General features: G+C 43.7%; 1 protein-coding gene across 1 annotated transcript in view; it reads right to left on the reverse strand.

Annotated features, from left to right (window-relative positions):
• The window catches only part of GRID1 (glutamate ionotropic receptor delta type subunit 1), a 707967-nt gene that overhangs the window by 105740 nt on the left and 589227 nt on the right, over positions 1 to 13000 (reverse strand). The window contains exons 9-12 of the mRNA XM_004432480.3: positions 7904 to 8005; positions 6260 to 6457; positions 2673 to 2997; positions 1333 to 1471 (exon numbers count right to left, since the gene is read on the reverse strand). Coding sequence (XP_004432537.1) covers positions 1333 to 1471; positions 2673 to 2997; positions 6260 to 6457; positions 7904 to 8005 — 764 coding nt within the window. The remainder of the gene's footprint in view (positions 1 to 1332; positions 1472 to 2672; positions 2998 to 6259; positions 6458 to 7903; positions 8006 to 13000) is intronic.

The raw sequence follows: 13000 nt of genomic DNA on the forward strand, positions 1-13000 counted from the left end.
AGTGGTTTTCAGAGGTTAAGAACAGGACTGGAGGGGAAGAAGTGTGAAGGAAGTGGGTGTGGCTATAAAAGGACAACAGAAAGGATCCTTGTAGGGATAAAATTATTTAGCATCTCTACCGCGGTGGGGATATACAAATCTATACATGTGATAAGACGGTATAGAACCAAATGCACACACATACACACACACAGAGAAATGAGTACAAGAGGAGAAATCTAAACAGAATCAGTCAATTTTATTAATGTCAATACCCTGGCTGTGATAATATGATGCTATAGTTTTGCAAAATGTTACCATTGGGGGAAACGGATTAAAGGATGCTATGAGGCCTTCTCTGCATTATTTCTCACAACTGCATGAGAATCTATATCTCCATACAAATGTCATCTAAAAAAGATCTATATAATACCATACTGAATTTTGAATCCTAGTCAAGGAGTCTGAACTCTTTTAAATAGACATTTGGGAGCCATAGAAGCTGGTTGAGTATGGATGACTTGACTAATGCTATGGATCAAAAGAATCAATATGATGATAGTAAGTATGATGAATTAAAGGAGAAATTAGTGAAGGCAGGGACACAAAAAACCATAATCAGGGGTCAAGTGAGAGGTGATATTGAAGCCGATAGTATACTCTGGGAAGAGTAGAACAGATCTGTGCTTTTGGTCACTTCAGCAATCACATATTCAATATATGTTCACTGCACTCAAGTTCTTCTGTAATTTACTCAGTATGTGGGAAACTGATCATAAAACAAAGGCATTTCCAAGTTATTTCACTATGTTGAACTAATTCTTTTATGCCATATTTCTAACATTTTGGTAAAATGAAGAAACATTTTTTAGTCTTTGGTTTTAATAATTTTGTAATTTTATAAATATAAGTGAAATAAGTTTTCTAATCACTGTGATAATTGACATGTTTCTAAAAATAATTTTAGAGCGTTTGAAGACTTGAAAAATATACTAGACCTGTGATTTTAATTAATTTTAATTAAATGTTTAGAAAATTTTGATTAAATAAGTTTGTAATCAATGTTTAAACATCAGAGGAAATTTAATTCATTAATTTTTAATGTTTTGATTTATTAGTCTAATAAGCAGCATTTAAATATTCAGAGAAATATTATTAATGAATTTATACATTTATTTAATTGTGCCTGAAATAAAATACAACAGGAGGGAAGCTCTTCATGCATTAAAGATTACGATCATCAAGTTGCAGATGTGGGATCTAAGTCCTGTCCCGCCCGGAGATGTTTGCATCCTCTCTTTACAGCCTCCGAGAGCTGAATGGTCCCAGATCTGGAAGGAGGAATGATCTTACCTTATGGGGTTGTCCATCCTGGACACTGTGAGGAAGGCAGCAAGATTGGCCGTGTAGGAGGAGCACACGATGAGAGTGAAGAGCCACCAGCTGCCCATTACGATGCGCATGGCCATGGAGTTCACTGAGGATTCACCACCTGTGGGAAACAAGCAAAACGGATTTGTCCTGGGCTTCCGCTCTCACACCCATCCCCATGGAAATCCTCTGCCATGCAGCTGGGCATAGGCAGCCATCACTGGTAATGGGCTGGGGAGCAGGGAAGTGACTGTCAGCTGGTTATGAGGGACTGTGACAATTCTGGGAAAGAATCCTAAAACCACCAATCTCAGAAAGAAATGGAGGACCACAAAATATGGAAAAGCCAGGACTGGCCTTTTAGTGATGTGATGTTTGTCAAAATGCCAAGGATAGAGTTCTGAATATCAAAATCTGACAGTTAGAAGATTCTACCTCTCTCGGTTGAGAACTTCCAGAGCTGCAACCTGATGTAAGGTCCCTTTCCAATTTCAGATTCACATAGAGCAGTCTGAGGAATTCTGTAAATATAGAATGACCTCCGACTCGGAGTGTTCCTTAGCCTTCTTTTAAACCTCAGAAATGAGATGTACCTATATCACTTTTATTAATATTCAGCCTTGACTTGATGACTTTTTTCCCTAGGATTTTCAGAAATCATTGTATGTGACTTTCAGTTAGAAGCTGCTTCTTTAAGGCCAATTACTTCTCCTTGGTCCCTTAGGTGGTATTGGAAGAAATCTTCTCACTGACTATTCTTATATAATCTCGCAAAAAGGTGACACATGTTTTGCCAGGTGCAAACAGGGCCGAGACTCACATTAGGAACTATGCAATTTGTCGTTTCCGGTCAAAATTGCACAATCCTTAACTCCCCCAGTGCTATTCGGACTTCTCAGACATAGGAGAGTTTGTGTCTAAGAATGGCTGGAGTACCGCGTAGATGATTGCAAAACAATCATGATTTTTTTTCCCATTAAGACTTCAAATTTAAGCAAGATACAGTTCCATTTGACAACCCCATGTGCATAACAATCAGTTTAATGTAGGAGGGGAGGAAAGTGCAAAGCAGAACTCCAAAGTTAATTTTATCTAAACTGAAGAATCAGGATTTGACGTTGAGTTCCTTGTTGTCATTTCGTTTAATTTCTATCTGATATTACTCAGAGAAATAGGGTGCGGCATGATAACAGTACTGTCCTAGAGATTAAATAAAATTGCATTTAAAATGACTTTGGCAAAATCCATGTGGAAACTTTGCCAACAGACAAGTTCTTTCAGGCCCCTGGGCCTATTCCAACATCAAGAAACCAGGAAGGTACCTTGTTGTACGAAGGCTCCGTAGACGATCCAGATGGCACTGTGCAAGGTGGCAGAAGTGGAGGGTCGGGGCTGGGCAGCGCTCTGAGCCCTCACAGCCTGTATCCGGTTCAACACAAATATCAGCACGCCAACCACAGGGATGGCGGCCGCAATGCAGGCCCAGACCGCAAAATCAAAAGGAGCAAAAAGAGAGAAGATGCTGATTTTCTCCTCGGGCTTCTTGATTAGGATCCCCACCGAATAGTCCATGTACCGCTTGCTAAAGTCCACAACGCTCTCCCTCTCTGGGGTGATGGTGATGGCAGAGATGGCCAAGTCTGCTCTCTGAAAGGCAAAACCACCTCATCAGATGGCAGCCCTCAGCTTACTGCTGGGTTCTGCCCTGGGTCAAGGTCTGCCCTCTGCCCTTTGAGTTGTTCTGTTCAGAGGAAACAGAGTCGAGAGTTGACACTCTGTGCCCTTGAGTATTATAAGGAAAATCCAACACTAAGTTGTCTGTTATTACCTCCTTCACCTTACAAATTTCTCCCCCAAACCCTAAAAACTCCTGGAAACCTATTCTGGAGAAAAGAGTCTAGAAAGCATCTTAATTCCTGTATGAATTACAGTTCTTCTTCACTCTCTTATTGTCCCCCTAGCAAACTTTAGCTATCTCCTTTCTTTTGCTGGTGTTTCCCTCTACCCCACCCGCCATCATACACACCCCGAGAAGTCCCTTGTCTCTTCTTCTAGGCTTATCTCCATCCTTCCTATAGTTCAAGGCCACAGGGACACTCCATTTTTCCGTTAAGCCTCTCCAAACTCCATAAGCTCACACTGATGTCTGTCTTGTCTAAAATACCGTAGAAGTTATACAGTGAATTATACAACTACCTGGAATCTCACTAACATATCAGCCCCTGATTGTTTTATATGCAAACTCTATGACAGAGAGCAACATTCTCCAAGAAAAAAGGGGTTGTCTACTTCTTTAGTCTTCCACCTTCTTTAACTCATGGCCTGCAGATACATGGGTTGATTCTTCATATAGGAAATCTGTGTTGTGAAGGGACTCTCTGGGCATGCTGCACCGTGTCCTTCCTCAAAAGTACCTCCCAAGGCTTTTGCTTTCCAAGATGGACTTAATTTTTAAAATGGACAAAGACCCCTTTAAGACGGAACTAGGCTGTGCGGATAAAGCTGCCAAGACTGGTGGAGGTCAGGATCCTTATCCTTAGATGGCTGATGACAGGTAAGAATGGACCTAAAGTACCCTCTTCAACCACAAGAGCACTAAAATTTACAGTGATCATCTTGATCTTGGCTCTTGGGCCTCCTAGTAGGAGGCATCATCATAACTAGGTTTATTTTAGAATGACCAGCTGTGATAACTGATCCAACCTACAGATTCAAATTGGGGAAGCACACTAGAACCATTTTATCAGGTTTAATATGTGGGCTAGGGGGGCAGATATACCAATGTCGCAAACTGTGAAGTCCAACGACATATCTAAGGTAAAGAGAAAAAATGTTGGAGGTGACTACGTCAGAGCTCTCCTCTTGTACTTGTCACATTCATTTGCATCTCTGGCTCTCACTTCTCAGAAACCCAAAGATGCACAGGTTTTTTTGGTTTTGTTTTGTTTTTTAGGATTCAGAGAGTTTGGAGCATATTTGAGAACTGAGAAAGAGACTTGGTGGAGCAGAATAGGTTTACAATACAGGATGGAAGGAAACTAATTTTTGAAGTCAGGTCCAGAGGAGGCACGAGGGAACCAACTCGTGACACAGGTGGAGGGGTGACCTGCAACAGGAGGAAAAACACTCCCTCTTAACCTACAGGTGAGGGCCTATGTCTGCAGATGAGAATTTATAGGAAGCTGGAGTAGAATTTCATGCTCAGAAGTCTCCATTTCTTTCCCTAACATAGGAGCACAATCTTTTTTTTTATTCTAACTGAGGAGAGAAGATTATTAGATTGCTTGAGGACAAAGGTAAACTTTTAAAACAGTCTCTAAGGGATATAGCCAAGGGGCCCAACCAAGGACAAGTCAAGGACCTCAGGCTGTCCTGATGGCCTAGCTGACGTTGGAGGCCACACATCGTTCATACATCCTCTGGACACATTTGTGATTTTCTTCTCTAATTGCAGGCAGCAATCTGAATGTCAGAATCAGAGGGTAAATAACAGAATCGAGTCAGGGTTGGGGTGGAACAAGAAATCAGAAACACAGAAAATCACAAGGGATGAAGAGAACAGTGGTTTGTCAGGTCAGCCACAGAGGGCACAATCAGGCACAAAAGGATGCAGTATCAGAAGGGCACAGAAATCTTAGAAAAGGATGAATCTCAAATACTTATGCTAAGTGGAAAGGGCCAGACACAAAAGACTACATATTGTATTACTCTATTTATATTAAATGTTCTCAAAAGCAAATCTATAGAGAAAGAAAGTAGATAATGGCTGCCTAGGGCTGGGGTTGGGAATGGGATTAACTGTAAATGAGTATGAGAGATCTCATTGGGGTGATGGAAGGACTCTAACACTAGATTATGGTGATGGTTGCACAACTCAGTAGATTTATTAAAAATCATTGAATTGTACATATGGAATGGGTAAATTTCATAGTATATAAATTATACCACAATAAAGTTGTTTTTTTTTTTTAAGTTTAGGAGAAATGGTGAAATTATAGGCCTTGTGTCTGCCTTTACAGGTTTATAAAGCAAAGAACCTATGTTTTAGGAGCAAAGGCCCGAAAGAGTCAGAAGAACAACAAGTTGTAGTCACGGAGTGGGACACTGACAGAAACATGTGTGATGCTAACAAGGTGCATGGGTGTAGGTGCTGGAGTGGAGCACAAGCATAGGTCCCCGGAGGTGGGGAGGTCAAAGCACTGGGAGCCCAGGGTTGTCTCTAGGCATGTCACAAACATCAAGGTTGGTGGCAACAGTAGCAATGGAGAAGGAGGGCTTGAGGCAGATGCCACCATCATAAGTGATTGTGAGGAAATGACCTAGAGGTCATGGGGTGACAGGGGCAAGGATGGGGACAGAGTGAGTTAGCCTCATGCCATGAGTGTCAGTGAGGACCCAGGTTGTATAGAGGGAGGAAGAGTAACGATTTGAAATTAGTATGAGGAGCTGAAGAACCTGCACACAGCAGTGCAGACACACACACACTCATTCACACACATGCATGCACACACACATGCATACACACCCCACTCATGGGCCATGAGGGAAAGAATAAGCACTCACCAGTACTCCCCAAGAGAACTAGGTTCCTATTTCAGCTCAAATGTGGGGATGGTAGTCATAAAGGGTGCATTACAGAGCAGGCATGGTAGATAGGTTTCAAAGACATGAGAGCAATGGGCACAGAAGGAAAACACAGAGGGCCAGGGAGTGAGGAAATACAAGAGCAGAAATGGGTATAGCAGAGAGGGAGGGGGTTGAGCAAAAGAGGGCCTTAGTGTGTGCAGAGTGATACCTGTGGTCTGTTTAGCTGATCCCAAGGTTCCAACCACATAATGGGCCAAATTTAGACATCACCCCAGAGGCAGACTAGTGCGCCCCTCCCCATGGACCAGCTTTTAGGACCTACCTTGCTGATGAGCTCCCCGATCATCCCGTTCCAGGAGGTGTTATGGAGCTGGTGACCGTACCTGCCGTCAGGGGCCTGGTAAATCTCATATTTGAAGCCCAGAGCCTTGGCCAGTGCATCCAGGACATCTATGGAGAACCCTTTGTAGCGCTTGGGCTGTCCAAGGATGTTCTCAGCCACCATAACAAAAGGCTCTTCCTGAGGACAACAGAATGAATGTTCTTCAATTAAATAACAGGTTCATTAATACATCTTTCCAGGGTATCATTGGAGAGACCAATCTGACGAATCATAACTGTAGAACCTTTGCAGACATGTGAATGTATTTACCCAATTTAGACCTGGAGTCTCAACCTCGCTGCCCTTTTCTAAAGCAGCTCATGGACATCCAGGTTACAGTGCACAGGAAGATCCCACCAACCAGCATGTGGATGGAGGAATGGAGATTTACCTGTCCTGTGTCATGTTATCCTAGGTTCTGTCCAGAACCCCATCTCCCAGAATAACATGGTTTGTTTTCATTCTTTCATTGTAACACTCAGGAAATGCCATAATTCTTGAGGACCCACATAAGAAATGTGAATACTTCTCATCCAGGATAATAAATAACAATAAAGCTCTGTGATATTAGATTGAGAGACGACAGTATCACATCTATCAGGTTGTACTAGAAAATAATGGTGAATAATGGGCCAAGGTCATATCACAAGTCAAAGGATAGGATAGAATTAAACCCCACAGTCCTCAAGTCCAAAGCCATACCATGTTCACATTCACACATTTTGTACTGTGTCACATGTGCTCCTGTAGGGCACATGGCCATCTAGAAAACAACTCAGCCTTCCCCACCACAATCCTGTGAAACCGAATAAGAAGGCACCTTTTAGTAACAGCCCCAGAGAACATATCTCATTAATTTAATTTCGGGGGGAAAATAGAATATAATCCTTATTCGTAGCGTGCACATAGGGAATGCAGGAATACTGCTGCCAAAGGCTTCTTAGAGCATAAGAGATGCCAGTGCCTGGTGGGACAGAAGGGATAATTTGGACCATGCCTGACCCACTAATAAGAGGTAAATCTAAAATGTCTCCTATAGTTCTAAAATAGCAAAGAAAGAAATTAAAAGGAAGATGCTTCTAAGGTCTCTTAAAGATGTAAAAGTCTATGATTCCAGGACAACCATGCAGAAAAACTGCAACAAATGCTCTTCATTGTTAATTTTGTGTCACATGGGCCCATCAGTGGTGTTGGATACTGGAAGAATGTCCTCCCCCCTGCATCTTTCTGGGCACTCTGGCTACCAGCAAAGCTCCCCTAAGGACCACCACTAGGTCAAGATCCTGTTTACATCCAAGAACAAATAGAGCAGTGGTGCCAGCTCTGGAGCTCAGTAGTGATCTGGATTAGTGGTCTTTCTCCAGAGCAGCCCAGTGGAAAGCCGCAGAGGCCCTGGGGATTAGAGATTCTCCAATCTTACCCTTCCTTCATTATTCACAAAATTATTTGACTGAAAGGCTTTATGAAAACTCAAGCCACTACTCGAGATCCCCTTCTCTCCAAATCCAGCATTAAACCAACAGGGAGAAGCCTCTGACTCGAAAGCCTGAAGAGCGAACCTCCCCAGTATACCCATGATCCTACCAAGACAGTCACCACTTTGAGAGTCAGTCCATGGAGGCGGCTGCCAGTGGGCCTCTCTTGCAGGCTGCCATTTAGGCCCTTTTCTGAGTCCCACGTCGCCAGCTGTGAAGGAAAAAGGGAGTGTGAGGGACAGAACAGGCACCTGTGCACACCTTAGGAACTCGGCTCCTAACCTGGGATCCTGAATCAGGGAGGTAGGCAGACAGGAGATCTCTGAGTTTCCCAGAGACCCAGAGCCATCTTAAAACATTAGAAAGAATAAAGGTGTGACAGACAGAGAGTTCCACTTCCGCCATCAGTTCATCTGGATCTTTAGGACTTGCCACATCCTTAAAATGAAACCAGCTGGTATCAACTTGTTTCTAGGATGAACGTTTATGTCCAATTTTATTCTGTCCACACACTGAGGTCATGTCACTGTGTCTCCACAAAGTGTCCTCTTTCTTTAATTACTCCTTTGACTTGCCCAGGCCAGAGGGCTCTTGAGTTCAGCCACTGCCACCATCAGGGCAGGATGAGGCTCAACAGGAAGGCAAGTAACAAAGACCCTACTGCAAGGAGGGTCAAGAGCTTGCTGCCTGTCTTCACTGTAGTGCAAACTTCATAATTTTCCCTGACATGCAGGTAGAGGCCAAGGATGCACATGCTCTGGATCCGCTATATCCTCCTGAGTCTGCAGGGTCCATCCAATAGCCTGATGCATCCCTCACAGGCACCCTAAGGCAGTTGAGGAGACCCTATCCTGGCTCAGAAACAACAGGAGACACAGGTACTCTTGGGACTGCTTCCCCTCCCTGCATCCCTGCAGGGCCTGGGCAACAATGATGAAACCTTCATCTGATCAATGATTCTCACCCATTAATTGGTGAGATGTAAAAAAATACAGATACTGGCCCCATCTCAAGCCAATTTAACAGGATCTCAGTGCTTGAGCATGAGGAATGTTAACACTTCCCCAGCGATCCTGGTTGAGAATCTCTGTTCTTCTAGGTCACAGGGCCTCTAACTTGGCTGCATATTAGAATCTCTTAAGGTGGCTTTCAAAACAAATTGAAGGCTGGGCCCCACCTCCAGAGATTCTGATTAAATTGGTACGTAGCGAGCTGGATTTGGATGTTTTAGTTCCTCAGGTGATTCTAACGCACAGCCAGGAGTGTGAGCCTCTGCTCCAGATGAAAGCAGCGATCCTCAAACTGTGATATGCACACGCCACCCAGGGATTCTGTATGCACTTTCTGATTCTGGGCCTGAGATTATGCCTGTCCGACAAGCTCCCAGGTGCTGCCGCTGCTGCTGATCCATGGACCATCATTTCAGCAGCATAGTGCTAAAGAATCAGCCTGCCACAGACAGCGTCTACTCCTCCTCAGGGAAAACCCTCAAGACCCTAGTTAAGCTGAGCAGAAAAACTCCCCCTCTGTGGAGAAGTGCCACCAGGTGCCCTAAAGAAGCTACCAACAGGGCCAGAAGGACACTTCTACTCCCCCAGCATTTCCCATAGTCTTGACATCTGTGGAAGGGTCTGCACACTGAGCCTTGTCTACGAGGCCACAGTTCCAGAACCTGTGAGACCATTCCACATGGAAGATACTACAACCCTGAGGCCTGAGGCAGAAACATCAGAATGAGATGTGTGGTTCTGAAACCGCTTTAAAGGGAGCCTGGAAACCCCTGCTGTCACTTCAGATACAATACCAACAAAGACCTGCTCCACCCTAAGTAAGAGGATGCCTGGCAGTGACAAGTGAATGATTCAGTTAAGAGCACATCCTCTGAGGAGCTCCCATGGCCACCACTAACTATTTTGAGGGGCACTGCAGTGAAGAGCAAAGTTACCATCTACCCAAAGCCATGTTCTAGAATATCAAAGAGACCACACTCTGGGAACTGATATAAAGAGAGGGAACCTCATGGTTATTCTCCGTTGGGTCTCAGAATCAATTCCTGCAGCTGGATTAAAGTGCTGGTCACAGGGAAGAGAACAAACTCAGACAAAAGAAGTAGAGGTGCTGATTCCTTGCATTCTCTGGAACCTCCAAAATGGAGTCAGGAGACTCATAATGTGTATTTGGGCTGCCTGCAACCCCCTAACCATTTAGCCCAATCTCCACTATTTATGTGAAGCTGCAGAGGAAATGATCTCCAGGGTCTTCCATTCTGGCCCTACATCTGTGATCCAACTGTGCTATCTGGGTTTCTTCCTCTGTCCCTGGGATCAAAATCCTGTCTTTATAAACTGTCCAGAGTCTCAGGCTCTTGCTTATTCCCATCTCTAGGCTTCCAACCTTGCTTCGAATGCCATGTTCTCCTCTCAAAGATCAACTTGCTATAACTGCTGTAGATTTGGGAAAGAAGAGGAGAACCTGGAGGTGTGGAATTAGCATGTTTACAAGTCAGTAGACCTATGTTCTCATTGTGTTTCCACCACTTACCTGACTGACCCCAGACAGCACATTCTACAACACAGCACTTGAACACTGAAGGCAGTCAACAAATATTTGTTGAATAAATTTAACTTCACTGTGATTTATTTCCTTATCTATAAAATGGAATAAAAATACCTTCCCTGCCTACCATGTTGAGGAGCTGTTCAAAGGAGAAAATCATTTTGAAATAATCTGTTATAAAATAACTTAATCATCCCAAAGTAAAGAATCAGGATATAATACTATGCGTACAATACAACCTTAATTACGTTTTTTAAAAGAGATGGTAGTAAAAATGGGAGGAGATACGTTAAAATATAATATGTGCATATATCTAGGTGGTGGAATTATGAATAAACATTACTTCTGTATGCTCTTCTATGTTTTTAACAGCTTTTTCACTACTTTCACAGGAATGAAAATAAGCTTTTTATAAAAATAACTAGCATAGGTGATTAAGCAAAATCCTGTCACATGCACTTGTATGATTGAGGACAGAATGGAAGGGAGAAATCAGAGTCAAATTATCTCTCAGGATGTCAAGGTCAATCTGAGAGTCAGAACCCAATGAATCAGTCATCTGGCTGCAAGGAGCTGTGGCTGAGGGGTGCCCATCTCCCAGAAGAGGTACATTAAGACCTCTCCAAGACGGTGTAGGGCCCATGAGCCTACTGAGCTTGGAGACAGGGAAGTGGCCACTGTTGAGTCCCAGCTTGGAGACAGGGAAGTGGCCACTGTTGAGTCCCAGCTCCATGAAGACAGGCACTAAGGAAGAGGGACAGCACCAAACCATGTTACTTACTATTCAACAATTCTAAGGCAAGGCCATTTAAATCAAAGTGCAACTTCATGAAAGTCAAAAAAAATGCTCCGTCTGCTGTTATTCCTATTTCTCTGTGTGAAAGTACTTAGGACATAAAGGTTTTTATTTTTTTGTTTGTTTGTTTGTTTGTTTTTAATACAGACTTCTCTCTCCCTGGCCTTCGGGCACCCGGTACTCTGACAAAGAAAGAAAAAATTCTTCAAAGTGAAACCAAAATTCTGCCTTGCAACACATCGAAGTGCAACCATGTTCCAGGACCCAGGATCCTTTAAGTAGGGCAGGAAAGTTTATTATTCCCTCACATCAGCCAGAAGCTGAGCGCCTGAGGCTGAGTGAATCCCCCATTTCCACAAAGCCCTGTGCTCCTGCCCACATCTTAAGACCAGAGCGGTACACCTTCAGCATTTCTGAGTGAGGCCATCCCTCTGAGCACTTGATGTATAAAACCAGAACAGAGAAAGTCACAGTCCAAGTGGTGAGGAAGATTGGTCCTGAGCCACACATGTTGCCAATCTTCCCCTTTTTGCTTGAGGAAGAGTAGCCCTGGGCTAACTTCTGTGCCAGTCTTCCTCTCTTTTGTATGTGGGATGCCTGCCACAGCATGGCTTGATGAGTGGTGTAGGTCTGCGCCCAGGATCCGAACCTGTGAACCCTGGGCCGCCGAAGCGGAGCATGCAAACTTAACCATTGTGCCACCAGGCCCGCCCCAGTGGAATTTTTTTTAAATAAAATAAAGCCTTTCAATGGATTCCCAAACTTGCAGCCAACCAAGATTAGGAAAGACTGCATCCTGCCTCCCTACTGAGGGTGCCTGGTACTCCGCCTTCAGAATGACAAGGAAAAAGGCAATAAAAGCCAAATGAGGCTGATAGCCTTGATGCATGGGAAGCCAGAAAAACCTTTCACCCAAAGAAGTCCTGACATTTAGTCATACAGCTGCAGACCATTTCATTTGTACTACATAGTGCGTCTACTCTGACTCCCCCTTGTATTTTGCAGACAGAATTTTGTTTATGGGATCGACGAATTTATGGCCACAGACACCCACTTTTGACAGCTGACCTGTCAAGATCAGTGCCTGAAAAACTAATTTCCAGCACTGTTAAACAAAATGCGGACTGCCAGTATTTGATAAGACAGCTACGGTTTCCATTCATTGCTGAGATCTGCTCTACCCAGACCAGATGCGTGGATAGAGCCAGGGGTTACAGCACAATCATCACTTGAAAGGAGATATAGGGTTTCAAAATCTGATTATGACAAACACCTGTTCAAGAGATCAGCCAATTGGAGAATAAATTTCATAAACCACTGGTCTCGGGAAAATATATTTCCTGAGTCAATCAGGGTGTTCTTCACGTTAGCGTTTGTATTGTGAGATGTGGGGATTTGGGACTGTGTGGCCCTGTCCTTAATAAATGCAGGACTCTTAACCCTAAATGGGACAGGCATTCTTTGGAAGATTGGGTTTTGTAGTCTGTAATCTGATTATAGAGGTGTCTTAAAATGCTTTTGTCTTTTCATAAAGATGGGGGAGGGAGAAGGGAGGCAATCCAATCGCTTTATAGCCCAGAGACAGAACATGACCAATGTCATATATAGAGCCTTGCCAATTCCTGGAGAGAGAGGGAGGGAAGAAAGGGAGGGAGAGAGGGAGGAAACAAGGTAGGTTTGCTTAACCCCAAATCTCATATTTAACTAGTATATCCAACAAGACAATAGATCAATAACCTATATTGTCACATTTCACAACCGAGCAAGCAATACTTCGTTGGTAAGCTTGTCTCAAGAGAGCACTGGAAGCAGGAAGTGAAGTTTTTAATGACCATATCTGTCAGCCCTCACAGC

This window comes from Ceratotherium simum, chromosome 6 (genome assembly GCF_057802395.1).
Source record: "Ceratotherium simum simum isolate JZ-2026a chromosome 6, ASM5780239v1, whole genome shotgun sequence".
Classification (NCBI taxonomy): domain Eukaryota; kingdom Metazoa; phylum Chordata; class Mammalia; order Perissodactyla; family Rhinocerotidae; genus Ceratotherium; species Ceratotherium simum.